This window comes from Patella vulgata, chromosome 3 (assembly GCF_932274485.2).
Source record: "Patella vulgata chromosome 3, xgPatVulg1.2, whole genome shotgun sequence".
Lineage (NCBI taxonomy): Eukaryota > Metazoa > Mollusca > Gastropoda > Patellidae > Patella > Patella vulgata.
The window spans coordinates 54993822-55009522 of NC_065881.2; the positions used below are offsets into that span (position 1 = coordinate 54993822).

General features: G+C 34.0%; 1 protein-coding gene across 1 annotated transcript; it reads right to left on the minus strand.

The window, feature by feature from the left end:
- Positions 1-7281: 7281 nt before the first annotated feature.
- Positions 7282-12231, minus strand: LOC126815416 (zinc finger protein Xfin). Its single transcript, XM_050541045.2, has one exon. The coding sequence runs from the start codon at positions 11485-11487 to the stop codon at positions 7933-7935; it is 3555 nt and encodes a 1184-aa protein (XP_050397002.1). The 5' UTR covers positions 11488-12231; the 3' UTR covers positions 7282-7932.
- Positions 12232-15701: the final 3470 nt, after the last annotated feature.

The following is a 15701-nucleotide window of genomic DNA, read 5'->3' on the forward strand; positions in this document are numbered from 1 at the left end:
GTCCTCTAATTATTTTCCTATTTCGGCGGGGGACATCAGCCTCACTGTTGGCTTGTTAAAATACAGATCTATATTTCGTTTCGTTTTTTTGTATGTCCACATTGAAATGTGGTCGTATATTGTCGTTGCCCTTGTCCGTCCGTCCCGCGTCCACAAGTTAATATCCAATTGACTTGAAATTTATACAGCGTGTTTAAGGTCATGAAACGAAGGATCCTATTGATTTTCAGCGATTGTTGTTGTCTGGCAACCTATCTTTAAACTTTCGATGGCCTACACTACATGAGGTTGTGTCAGGGGTTATATGAGAGGCTTTTGACCCTATGATGTCTGACATTGATTAATCAATCAGCGTTGTCGTTTCTAGGGGTTTACCCACAGTTCCGTGCAGAGCATGCCAAGAACTCGCTGTAACAGACCGTTTGATGGGCTATTACCTCACATTAACTAGAACGACTGTTATATACCAACTCTTCCAGATCCTAGTGTTGTGAAGATAAGTAAAACAAAATTTTGAACTATAAAAAACAAAATGAAATAGTATCTGTGTTTTAATCAGATTGGCCGAATTTCAACAAATTCTGTAAATTACTTCCAGAGTTAAGACCCTTGTTTCAGTTTGTAGAACCCTCAAACGACGAAATTTATAATCTGATCTGAATGAAATTGTCTTGTAAATGCCCCCAATTACCTACAAAAGAATAAATATGTGACAACCCTTGTGACGAGGGGATCACGTGGTTAAGACGCTGGCTCGCTAGCCTGGAGGTCAGGTGTTCGATCCCTGCATTGGCCGAGAAAGTTCATTCAGATTTTCCGGCATGGTTTCCCCTTGTCAGTGATGCAGGATGGAGGATAACTGTCTAGTCGTTCGGATGGGACGGAAAACTGAGGTCCCGTGTACACATTGACATGCATGTAAAAGATCCCTTGGCAGTTGGAATTCGATATAAGAGTAGGCCGTAGCGCCGCTGCCCGGGCAAAATTACCCTCATTGCACACTGTACGACGTATGCCCATCTTCATTAGCCCAGGTTAGGAGCAGAACAGTAGGACGTTAAACCCCATTTCATTTCCGCTCGCACGATTTAGCTGCTGTGGGCGTATGTTTCTTGCCAGGCAACCTATCTTTAATTTATGTCAATTATGTCGACAGCTTAAACAAAGTAGCTGCTGTGGTCGTAGGTTTCGCTGTCTGGCAACCTATCTTTTAGCCTACTTTTCAGGAATTTCTTGTTGGACGGATTGTATTGACCTCTACAGTTTTATTGCAAAAGTTAATGTAATTTAGAGGATAGATGGATAGGGGGGGTTTGGGGGGTCCAGACTTTTTCGTTTTACTAATTAAAATAATACATATCAATTTCATACAGATCAGATGATAACTTTTGTCGTTCGAACATTCACAAGGTTCAACAAAGTAAAACAAGGGCCATAACTCTAGAAGTAATTGACAGAAATTGCTGACATTCAATAGGGTTCTTCATTTCACTAATTTAAATGATGCATATGAATTTCATACAGATTGGGTGATAACTTTTGTCGTTCAAGCGTTCACAAGATTCAACAAAGTGAAACAAGGGCCATAACTCTAGATGTAATTAACGGAAATTGATGAAATTCAATAAGCTTCTTTGTTTTACTAATCTAAATGATGCATATAAATTTCATACAGATCGGATAATAACTTTTGTCGTTAGAGCACAAACAAGGTATAAAAAAGGGAAACAAGGGCCATAACTCACAGCGTAATTAAAGGAAATTGCTGAAATTCAATAGGATTCTTCGTTTCACTAATTTACATGATGCATGTCAATTTCAAACAGATCGGATGATAACTGTTGTCATTAGAGCGTTCACAAGATTCAACAAAGTGAAACAAGGGCCATAACTCTAGATGTAATTAACAGAAATTGCTGAAATTCAATAGGCTTCTTTTTTTTTACTGATTTAAATGATGCATATAAATTTCATACAGATCGATTGATAACTTTTGTTGTTAGAGTGTTCACAAGAAGCAACAAAGTGAAACAAGGGCCATAACTCTAGATGTAATTAAAGGAAATTGCTGAAATTCAATAAGCTTCTTTGTTTTACTAATCTAAATGATGCATATGAATTTCATACAGATCAGATAATAACTTTTGTCGTTAGAGCATTCACAATGTACAACAAAGTGAAACAAGGGCCATAACTCATGACGTAAGTAACGGAAATTGCTCAAATTCAATAGGCTTCTTCGTTTCACCAATTTAAATCATGCATATCAATTTCAAACAGATCGGATGATAACGGTTGTCATTAGAGCATTCACAAGATTCAACAAAGTGAAACAAGGGCCATAACTCTAGATGTAATTAACGGAAATTTCTGAAATTCAATAGGCCTCGTTGTTTTACTAATTTAAATGATGCATATAAATTTCATACAGATCGGTTGATAACTTTTGTCGTTTGAGCGTTAACAAGGTGCAACAAAGTGAAACAAGGGCCATAACTCCAGACAAAATTAACGAAAGTTATTGAAATTAAATAGGCATCTTCATCTTACTAATGCAAACAACATATATCAATTTCAAAACAATCAGATGATAAATGTAGTCTGTAGAGTGTTCACAAGAAATTGTGGACGACGGACGGGGGGCGACGGCAATATACGACCACATTTCCATGTGGGCGTATAAAAATTAATGCTTTGCATCAATAATTAAATTGAATCACAATGTCATCGTATTAATTCATAATAAAAATTGACGTCAAACAGGATGTTGGATTTCTCTGTTTAAAAAGCTCAATGTGTATGTATATACGCCAAAATGACAATAGAGGCCATTTATTTCTGTTGCTTTGTTATGAAGCCATGAACAAACAAAATAAGTTGGGGATACAAAAAAAAGCTTATCAATCAAATTGTGCAACATAATTTATGACAGACTACTGAATCAACAGATATTTTCCAGCTAAATCAAAGAGGTTGTTTCTGAGGAGAATGAGATACATAGAACATCATTTGCTTTAATAATATTTATTGCACATATCACTGACACTCCATTGCACTGAATCATACATTTAAATAGCACAACATAAAATTACATTATTATGCCTTAAAAATCGAGAATGTATCAATGATTAATTTTTTTAAAAATGGACTACTAACATTCTTGATTGTAGCAGCCACTTAATCTGAAAAATGTCTACTGTTTAAATTGTTTTACTTTTTTCTAAAAATCGTACATAGGGCACAGAAAACTACTAAAGCACATTTTAATATAACATAGATGACAATGGCACACAAAAAAATATAATTAATAAAACTGTTGACTGGGGAGGACTAGGATTTCTTGAGACAAATTTTTTTTTAATGTTTTGGTGGTGTTTTTAGTCCAAAGAGCATGAAGTGTAAAGAAAATTCCTCACACTTTCACTACCATGTAAATGCAGTTATTTTTATGATTTAATATATGAACATGAATTAAATGTTTCAATATAAAATAATAAATAAAATGTATAAAATCAGAAAGAAACCACCATAAATTCTTTTCCTAATTTTCACAGTACAGTAGTTTTTTTAATCAGTAAATAATAAATGGTGTCAGATATCTACATATGATATGCAATGAATGTGCTTTTTTAGACATGGTTAATTCTACAATCATGTGTTCGTTCTAGTAAATTAGGTAAGGGGAGGAATGGGAGTTAACAATACTTTCATATTTTAAAACAAACATAGTATCTTATTCATTCAGATCTGATGGAAAACTAAGTCACATGTACAAATTGGTTGCACAAGATCCCGTTGCAGTTGAAATAAAAAGAGGACATGAAAACAGGCAAGCAGGAAAAATATTATCCCACTTACATCCAAACATAAGCAGAGAAATATAACTTCCCATGTTAGTCTCAAAAATAATGGCAGTACTATGATGACAGTTTATTCCTATAGATTGCCTTATTTTCTATTAGGTATTTTGAGGTACTGGATATATCCACAACCCTGTGTTAAGCATCTATCATACAGTGTTAATTTACATGTTAATATATATATTAAAAAGATGCCTTAAGTTCTTAAAAACAAAAAAACAAAGAGAAATAATAATACAACTAAAGCATGAATAACCGAATACATTCATTCTAAAATGTAAAAAAAAAGAGACCAGGATCAAAAAATTGTTGAGTCAGGAAATAAAGCAAGATAAGAAGCTAATTTCAGTTTAAAGTTCTTATCTTGCAGTATATTTTGATAATTATTTCTTACTACAGAACATATTTTTGAAGCTGAAATGAATTTTAAAAGCAGGATGAGCATCAACCGATAAAATTATATTAAATGATAATTAAACATATCTACTTCTGTGTTTCTACACATTAGGAATATAATCACTAACAAAACATCACTAATAGACATAAGGTAAAACACCTGTTAAAGTTTAACTAATAAAATATTCAGTAGACTCTTGAATCCAGTCTAATAAAGTCATTTTATTAACATTACAAGAATAGATTTAAACAAATAAAATTGGTGCTGGGTGGACTTTTTAGTCAATCTATGCATTTGTAACAAAAAAAAAAGATAAATTTTTTGGCATTTCAAGATGGCATTGCTCTAATAATAAACCACTTATTACAGATTTTCTAGTATTTGTGGATTTACTTTTGAAATTACATGTATTTGATATAGATGGTATGGAATCTAGTATATTAATAATCAAGAAATTCAAGTGATTTTTTGCATAATAAAATTTGGAAAGTATGTCATGCATACAATGAAGAAATGAGTTTACAATATGTGTACTTAATAAAATATACATCATCATAAAATATAAAGTCTATTATATTATTTTGGTGTCAAAATACATTGGGTATACCTGCTGATTTTCTATCCTTTGATGATACATACCGGTATATATCTTTATTATGACCTTTTTATTCTATTATAATAATATAGGAAAATAAGTGATGTCTGACTAACCAACATATCAAAAGCTATCTTTTATTTGGATATCTATTATGAAACCTAAGATTGGTTTTGTTAAATTATTATTGTTAACAAGCTGACATCAATGAATTAAAACAATACATCTATAAAAGAAGATGAATCTATAACATTATGATGGGAGAAGATAATAAAAAGTTTTTACAATGTAAACAATGTTTGATTCAAGTGATAATGCAATATACAATTAACAATAATTGACAGAGAAAAATGTTGTCTGAATAATATAGTAGACAAACAGCAAATAATTTAAACATGCAAAATATATTACAATGACATTACCGTATGTGGACTGCACACAAATTATGAATGGTACAGTCTTAACTTCATTTATAGGTTTATAGACATGTCTATGCAAGGTCACTACAAATAAAGTAAAGACAGAACTGAAGAATTCATTCTTCAGAACAAAATAGAGAGTATGAACTTATTATAAAATTTATGAAAAGCTCTACATTTTATCAAAAGCAAGCATGGTGTTTTATACAGATTGTTGAAATTTCTAAAAGTGATAGTATACATATTTATTCTGATAATTTTTTACTTTGCAAAAAGTATCAAGATTAAAGAAAAATCAAATGTCTATTAAAATTGATTTCAATAATTTCATTTGTATTTGTAAATAATTTTAATTGATAATATCTTGTTAAAATTAAAAAAACATTGTGATGCACAAGCTGTGTACATGTACATACAATAAATTTATGCAATTATTTTGAAATATCATCCTTATTGAAAAATCTTGAATTACCAACAATTAAAAACAAACATTTTGTAAAGACAAAGAAGAACTTACTACATATGTATCAAAAAGTATAAGAAGCACTAAAAGAATAATTTACAAATATTTAAACAATAATTTCATATCAAATAAATTTATTTTGTTCTTTTGTCAATGAATGGATTGTCAGTTTCGCTACATATAAATTGTTTTGGACATCGAACAAAAACTTATTTTAGTGCATGCATATAGGGTGGGTTTACTGTGTCAATATATATGTATAGAATTCCAGATTTGATTTGATCTGTTATTTTATTGATGGATGAGCTCAAAACCTCACAATAAAATTTCTATCTCTTTTACTTTTTATTTTAACCTACAAATAAAAGAGGCCCTGTCCTCAGGTATACAGTAATTATTTTTCATTATTACTAAATTGATGATGAAATTTGTTAATTAACTTGCCAGTATAAAAAAGTGGATTGGTCTTTACTTAAGTACCGGTATTCTACAAAATAAACTGAAGGCAAAAGCGTCTGTATGCATGACTATACATGTAGATATAATTAAACAACATTATGTGTGACAAATGAGGAGGATTTCTACATCAAATATAGTGTAGAATATATTTAAATATCAACAACAAATATATAAGACTAATTAATTATTTCAAAAACAGTAATAATTAATAGAAGACAGTAACTATTTACACATAATACATATATACATTAACAACTGATCTACTTGACATGCAACTAAATCTATATACATGTAAAACAGTGTGAGATTCATCATGTACAAAAACATCTCAACAAGATGTGAAGACTATTAAAGTTATCTCCCTTTCCTGTACACCCAAGAACTACTAGTAAATGCATGCGAGCTTTCAACATTTAAACTTAAATTGTAATTATTTTCATATATTTGTTGTACATTTGAGTTTGAGTGCAGAAATTATATCAAAATAAACCATAAAATATATATGTATATATTTACAAAATGTGTTTTAAAAAAGTCATTGTTTGGTCTTACCAGTCAATGTAACTTCTGTATAAAACAAACAATTTTACAAATAGTTCTTGTATTGTTCTGAAAGCACCTTATTGTTGTCCTTGATAACGGGAGAGTAAAAATATACAGAGTGAAATGTATAGTCTACTTTGAAAATGGTTTTACAAAACAATTGGAATTTGTATTTCTTAAAAATATAATTTTCTGAAAATATATATTCTGAAAATTAAATTCTGATTCCCAAAAGATATAATATTGTTCAGAGGCTTTAAATTTACTTTGAGTCAGCAATTTCTTGTTTCATACATTTCACTCTGCAATTTAAAGAAAATTACACCATTAAAAATGTTTTACACATGACTACATACATGTATAACTTACACACATTAGGTAGACAGAAGATAAATAATATGCGTACATGTATAATGAATTAAATACATATATGATAATAATAGCACAGTTATTACAATATTCTACAATACCTAGTATGTAAGTATAAATTATGAACATAAATACTTACTTTGAGCATATTTATCTACATTATATGTATTATACACTTTGATATTCATTAAGGCAGAAAGAAACAACTAACAACAGTTCTATGATATTAAACCTGATATATCAATATTTTAGTGACTACATGTATTAATGAAACCTACCACTACTACATTTTACATTGATCCTTTATAGTAAATACTGTAAACATGAAAATTATATCTATGTGTTCCATTTTTACTTTTGTATAACATATGTTCAGTTGTCAATAATTGAGAAACAATGGCTGTATAAATAAATATAATTGTAAATCTGTTTACAGCTTCACAAAAGGCCCTTATATCCTTTTTGCAAATCCATGTCAAAGTAAAACACACAATAATTTTCAAATTTAACAGTATTAACTATTATTCAAAGTGATCATTAATATTAATAAATGTAAAACAGTAACTCAAGTAAGAGATTCTGATCTTTACTAGCCATCCATAAACAATGTCAGATATTTTAATCTCATATCTTCTATCTTTGTACATCTGACTCAGTCTTTGGTGTTCACATTGTCAATTACTACCCTGTATTCAGCACATTCTGTAACTTTATTTCTAACTTTGTTTATATGTATCAGACACATAGAACTTTGTTCTTGTATTTGTAACAACTAAAATAACAACACATTTTCTATTCACCTTGTATTAAACACAATATATCACATGTTAACTTGTTGGTAACAACTGCCCACTAATGTTTGTATTTTGAGGTTCTACTTCAGCAGCACCATTTTGAAGTTCATTTTGATTGTGTTTACCTTCTAACATGAGCCCTAACACATAAAACTGAGATTTATCTGTGAATGATTGACTGCAAATTTGACAAATAAATCTCTTTTGATCAGTGTTCAATAATAAATGTTTATCATAAGGAGATTCCAAAGTAAATTCTTTGTGGCACTCTTCACAAGCCACAGTCTGTTGCCCTGTATGACATTTCATGTGTTCAGTGAGAGCTGCCTGAGACACAAAATTTTTACGACATTCACCACAATTAAATGGTTTGGCCTTATGAGCAGTAGAGATATGGTTCTGCAGTGCTTTCTTATTAGGGAAACCTCGTTTACATTCTGGGCAAGAATACAGGTGGATTTCTGGATGATCACTGGATATGTGAAGCGTCATCTTCTTCTTTTCTGAAAATCCCTTACTACAAACGGGGCAAATGAATGGTTCTAGACCAGTATGGGTAGTCATATGGGCTCGTAATCTTTTCTTATCTTTGTACGCCTTATCACAAATATGACATGCGAAGGGAGTTTCAGACGTGTGAGTTAGCATGTGCTTCTTTTCTAAATCATACTTATTAGAGAAATGTCTACCACACAACTTACAAACATAGGGATTATTGTGAATACCCTTATGTCGTAATAAACTTCTATGATGGATGAATTTACTGCCACATATGTCACAGCTATAGGGTTTATCTTCATCCGTCTCTGCTGCTACTTTTACTTTAGATTTTTCTGAAGGTGGATTTTTGTCTTTTTTATCTGGAACTGGTGGTGTGACTGGAACAGGCGTGGCTGTGACAGGTAAAGGCATGGATAGATCCTGATCATCTGTATGAAGTATTTTCTGATCCACGGTTGAACTTTCGACTGAATTTTCTGCGGGAGGGGGTGATTCATGTTTTATTTCCATGGGCATATGCATCGTTGGCATAACGGGACTAGGCTGATTTTGTAGTTTGACACTTTCAGAGCAAAGTTTATCGACAATAACATTACTTAATTCAGCATACGTCTTCATTTCAGTTTCAATTGTTGACTGTAAATCATAGTTTTTTTCATAATTTTGAGTATCCATAGCTTCAGGATAAATATCTTGGAATTCATACCCACCATTCATAAGCATGCCATCTTTCGGATCAAACTGCTGGAACTCTGATGTTTGAGGTTCATGAGGTTTGTTATCTTCTACAGAAATGTTTAAATACTGTGTGGTTCCATTTTGATCAGTTTGGATATGAGTAACTGGAAGAGCAACCTTTTCCAAATTGACAATGGTGGCATTAGAATTGGTTGGCATTTCATCAAGACAAAGTGAGGATTTCGGTTGTATCATCCCTATATTATTATCAGTGTATTGGTAAGTAGGGAATTCTGTTGGGTATTCTGTCAGTGTGATAAATTCCTTGTCAGCACCTGACGCCATGATAACCTTCAGATCATTTTCTGACAGTTGATTGCTAAACAATATTTTAGCATGGTCCATTCTTGTTAATTGGCGTGGTGCCAGATTTGAGTCAATAACAGATACTTCCGTAGATTGATCAACTGGTAACTGGTCAACTGGTAGGCTGTTAATCTCGGAGTTCTCATGGTTGTCTGTAGAAACAGTTGAGAGCGGAGTAGAAATGTGACTTATGCCATCTGCATTGGTATATATTGGTACATCAACAAAATAATCTTGAATGAGATTCATGACAGGAGCGACACCATCTTTATCTGTTATCGTGGTCAGTAATTCTGTAGCTGATTGTGTCTCGCCATGATTTGCCATATCCATAGGAATAATATGCTGTATTTGTTCTCCCAAGGTACCATGTAAAACATGTTCTCCTAAAGCACCCTGTAAAACAACAGTATTAATGGTATTGCCTGTAAACATGTCAGTAGTAGCCAGCGCCACAGCACCATTATTGAGGTTATTTAAATCGGCTTGAGTATATATAAAACTGGTAGGAGCAACATTTTGTAACTGTATTAAATTACTGCTCGTCTCTACCATGGTGTTTATGTTTGGTGTTACAGATACAGCTACCGGTGCTGTCGATTGTGAGGTAACTGCAGTCTGTGAAACAGGGGTCAGCAGGGTGGCTGGTTTTGTTGTGGGTATTGTGTTGATCTTTGTATGCATAGTGGGACCTTTACATGATGCCTCATGTGCTTTACATTTAGCTCTGTCAAGATATCCATGTCCACACTTTTCACAGGAATATGGCCGTTCTTGGGTGTGAGTGTAGCTATGTCGTTTTAATCTTGATCTCTCTATAAACCCTTTACCACATATTTCACAAACAAAAGGTTTTTTATCACTGTGGGTCAGCATGTGCTTCTTCACACTATACTTCTGGTGGAACAATTTACCACAGGTCTCACAGGCAAATCTTCTCTCGGGTGACTTAGATCCGCCTGCTGAACAAGAATGTTGTTCAAATTTTTCTTGGGAGCTGAAACTAATCTTACACTTCTGACAGGCGAATAAATTTGTTTTGGGTATGCTACCTGTGTGTGTAAGAGAATGAGCCTCCAAATCAATTTGTTTTTCAAACTGACTCTGGCAAATGGTACAGGAATATAAATAAACTGGTTCAGGTACTGGGACTGAAGCTGGCGTAGGTGTAACTGTAAGTGCTGTTGTGACATTCGTAGTTGTAATATTATCCATTTGGTAGTCAGCCTCTGATGATTCTGGTGTTGGTGCAATTTGTAACATTCCGGTATTCATATTATTAGTATCTGGAATAAATGTGAGAATTCCATTTACATTTTCACCAAAATGTCCAGCCACTAAAGGAGTGGATATTGGAGTTGACCGTTCACTCGAATTTGTCTCAGAATTAACGTTATCAATTGGTTTGTGGGTTTCTTCGTGAGCTTTTAAGTTCTTCTTAACAGTAAACCCCCGGCCACACATTTGACATATAAACGGTTTTTCAGTTGTGTGCATGTAGGAATGACGTTTCAATCGAGATTTCTCAATAAACCCCTTTCCACAGACATCACAAACATAGGGTTTTTCACTCGAGTGAATGAGCATATGTTTCTTTTCTAACTGGTACTTACTGGCAAATGCCTTGCCACAAATTTTACAAACATGGTCCTTTTCTGAACTGTCCCCAGTTTTCTTTACTAGCGTATCTACAGTACAAATATGTTTTGCCGATTCATCTAAACTGTTAAAACTACAACCACAATGTTCACACGTATAAACCTGTCTTGGTTTAGATTTAATTTCTGATTGTGAATGGGTCAAAAAATGTGCGTCTAAGTCCTTCTTTTCTGAAAAATTATTTTTACAAACTGAACAAGGGTACACTTTCTCTTTTGAGTGGGCTGCTATGTGAGCTTTTAAGTCTACTTCATTTTGAAAGCCTATTCCACATTCTTTACAAGTCAGTTCTCTGGCTGCTGCATGAATAATTGTGTGAACTTTTAATTCTGTTTCTTTCTTAAAGCCAATTCCACACTCAGTACAGATATAAGGAGTATCCATACTGTGCTGAACTTCGATCTGAAGAATCAAATCTTTATCATCAAAAGGGGATTACCACGATGGCTGCACACTAATGCATGTGCAAGTCTTTTTTCCATTTTCTAAAAAATATTGTCAATGACATCTTGATATTTAGTCCAGCTTCATTCACTAACACAAATCATGAGCTATGCGGTAAGTGTTTTTAAAGGTAGGCCTACTGTATTGATTATGCAATATATTGTCTAACAGAACACTGTAAATTCCAATATGCAGCAAAATGTCACTCAGTGTTTATCATAAACAAAAACAATGGATGGTCAGATAAACATCTGTCTACATCCTATAATAATAGTTTAATAATGGATGATTTAGATTATGATGTTGGTTGTGTTTACAAAATGGAGGTCACTTGAATTATGCCATCAAATGTCTATTATTTGCTATCGAATGAAGAATAACCGTAAAAAATACTTAAAACTTTGCAACCGATACTTCAAAATTAACAATACACAATCAGAAGTAGGGTCAACACAGGTGAGCCGCCAACTGACATAAATTTATGAGTTTTAATTATGCTGTCATTTTTCATCGAGGTAATGTATTCACTTCATACTTCAGTTTTCACGGACCATATTCGGCTCCCGGGTCTGCTAGTATTGCTAGATGATAATTCCAATTCCTTTAACATAATGTGAACATCCCAAATCTTATATTTGACCTCTCTTAGGGTGAAAATTTGATAAAAGCGAATAAACAAAGAAATCTTCGAGTGCGGTTCCGGTTATCTCTTCCTTAAAGGGAAATAACTCTTGGGAAGATTTTATGGATGCATTAATGCACGGCATTTTTTTTATGTGACCGATTTGATGATGAAATCAATATCGGTTACTTTTTTTCCATTCCACCGCAAAATCTGTCACGACCAAACAGATGGATGTGATCCAGTATTTATAGAAAAATAAATTGTGAGAGGGGAACACTGCTGGGGTCTGGGATGTTATCTTTTAGGGTTTGATTGTTTTTCTTTTAACCAAAAATGAAATGAATGTAATAGAATGAATTAAAATTTCGTTACATCTGGGACAACAAATAATTTTAAACATTTAATATCCCTGACTATTATATAAACAAATATTTTCATAATATTATTATAGTCTGTGGTTTGAAACAAATTGAGCCTTAATATAGACAAAGACCATTGTTAGATCTATTTTGGAGTATGTGCGCTCCTATCAAAATCACAATAAATTGCATTTTAGCCTGTTTTGTTCTACATACGAGATTCAATTAAATATTATGAAATAATTTTTGAAATGTTTATCTAGGCACGCTACTACTGTTTATTATTATCATCATTGAATTGAGGTAGTATAAATTGATCGTTTCAACAAATTATTTCGCTTTTTTTAATGCATTGAATTATACAATTTGCTACATTAACCCTGGTTCACAAATATCGGTCTGTTAACTCGCATCTAGATATTATTCATCAGATCCTAATTTTACTACTTTTTTTTACAAATTTAATACAGACTATTTAATTCTCCGCCATTTCATCTTGAAGAAATACCCCAAATGGGTGTAAGATCAATTTTAATAGTCGCTTTACTTATGTAAATACCACTAATAAAAGGGCTGAAATGTGTAGTTAAATAGTAATTTAGACGTACCCCCCCCCCCCCGAAAAAACCCAACAAACACCTATGGTTAGATACTATCTTTAGCTCAGGCGTTGGGGACATTACCTGAGAAGAAATACAAAAGTTCTTATAATCTCGACGAAAAGACCACAATTCAGAAGATACAATCGAAATTTTAAGATATACTGCAATTTGATTGGCTGACCAATATGCAAATTGGATATATGCAAATTGATTTTACTGGTCAGCCAATCGAATTGCAGTATTTCTTAAAATTTCGACTGTATCTTAGTTTAAGTTTTCGTGAATAAGGGCCCATAACTGTAAAGTTCTGTGATTTTAGGTGCGCAAATGCCTAATTCTTCGTCTGATAGCCCCAGTAATAAAACATTAAACACCCCAGATATGCCTACCATCTTTTGTCCCCCAAATCTTATTTTCAATTGTGTCAATGCAGTATCAACTAGTTAATTCTCCAAAGAACTGTTTGTGTTTGTGTTTTTGTACTGAAGCCTGGTGTTATCTTCCACTCAGAAGCTAAAGCGTTCACGGTTAAAATTATTTTGGACCACGCCTGTCGCAGATATTGAAGTTCCCTAAAAGCCATGATAGTAAAGTGGTCGATGACGACAAATCAATCCCTACATCTTATCAAACCCTTCATGTAATACTTCGCATTTTTCGGCATTAATTTCGATTGGGTACTGACCCAGCTTGAGAGCGTATCAGATTCCTCGATCATCGCGAATACCAAGTTGCAATATTCAAGGTCGCCATGTTTTGATTTGAGTGTGTTTGATCGGACGCTACAGTTCACGTGTCTGTGGTAAAGGCGGATGATGTAGCTATAAGTACGGGGATTGCAAAACAATGGAGCAACGTCTGGATGTAAAACTCGCGGTCGTTGCTTCACGAACATGGTGAACCCCTGGCACTCACTTTGCCATTTGTTTGTTGAAATGAAATGAACTGAATGAAATGGGGGTTAATGCCCTACTGAGCTGAGGAAGACAGACACACGTCATATAGTGTGTTATGAGGGAAATTTCATTCGTTTGTTGAACCCGTGCCATTCTGTCATTCGTCTGGCCAAATTTGTCATTCACTTTGTCATTCGTCTGGCGAACCCTTGTTCATTCGTCTGGTAAACCTCGTGACATTCATCCGGTGAATCTCTTGGCATCCACTTTGTTATTCGTTGTAAATCTCTTGTCATCCTTTGTCATTCGTCAGTTTCTTTCATCGGTCTGGTCAACCCCTGTCATCCGTCAGTTTAATCTGTCATTGGTCTGGTGAACCCCGTCATTCACGTTGCCATTCGTATGGTGAAGCTCTGCCATCGGATGAAACTGTACCATTCTCTGTCATTCGTCTGGTGATTTCTGTCATTCACTTTGTCATTCATATGGTGAGGTGAAGCTCTGTCATTCACTTTGTCAATCGTCAGGTGGACCTGTCATTCGTCCGGTGAACCCGTGCCATTCGTCTGGTGAGCACGTGTCATTTTGTGTCATTCATTTGGTGAACCTTTTGTCATTCACTTTGTCATTCGTCCGGTGAATCTCTTGTAATCATGGGCCTATTTTAAGGTTTTGTTAACGAAGCACGATTTCCGTATAGATGGTTTTTAGGAGTATTTTCCCCCCTTGGATCCTAACAAATGTTCCAAAACGTGACTCACGATTTTCCACACAGAACTTGACAGGCCCATTGTAGCGTCTTCCATCACCTTTATCAGCTCTACTATGTCATAATAAACCTGAAATTAATTGTGACCAAAACAAAGGTTCGCCAGAAATGGAATAAAAACTCACACTTTTATAATCAAACAAGCGGTTGCAATACACGATACGCAGAGATTTTGTGAGAGATGGACAGGGAACTGGGAAAATCGACAGGTCTCACCCTTTCATTGTCCCATTGCCTCACAGCGAATACAAACCTGTAGCCTATATCACGTTCACAAAGTTTTTGGAGAAGTTTGTTAACCCGAGAAGGGAAGGTCACGAGAGAGAGAGAGAGAGAGATGGGTTTAACGTCCACGCGACACAAACTAGGTCATTTCAGGACTAACATATGGTTCAATTTTATTTCATTAATTCGATTGCGCGTAGGGGTCTTTAACAGTGGGAAGAACCGGAGAAAACCCACGAGGTTGGAAGACGATCCAACTCCTGATCACGTACAAGGGGAGAATCTAAACCACGCCACGTGATTCAATGACAGACCTAATGATACAACGCGCACGCATTATAGACCGGAGGCTCAGTGTGCGATGGTGTCCATCAAATGGACACAAAACCAGACCCAACTTTTCTATAGTAAAATTTTGCGTAGAATACGATGTCGAGTGGTAATCAGTCCGCTGTTGGGGCGTTTTCGAGATATTCTGCGTCAAATGAGGTCATTTGCACTTAGAGTGAGTGCGCAGCCATTCTTATATCATGAAAATGATCGAAAGTAATCACCCTTTCAATAAAAATGTTAAATTCTTAGTGATCCCGGAGGTCAAAAGGTGAAATTTTCCGTTTTTGCAGGAGGAAGATTTAAAGCAATAAAATGTCAGCGTAAAATATAAAAACTAAAACGAAA

Bases quoted from the DNA above. Each gene is read 5' to 3' on its own strand.
- LOC126815416 (XM_050541045.2), bottom strand. From the start codon at position 11,487: ATGGATACTCCTTATATCTGTACTGAGTGTGGAATTGGCTTTAAGAAA.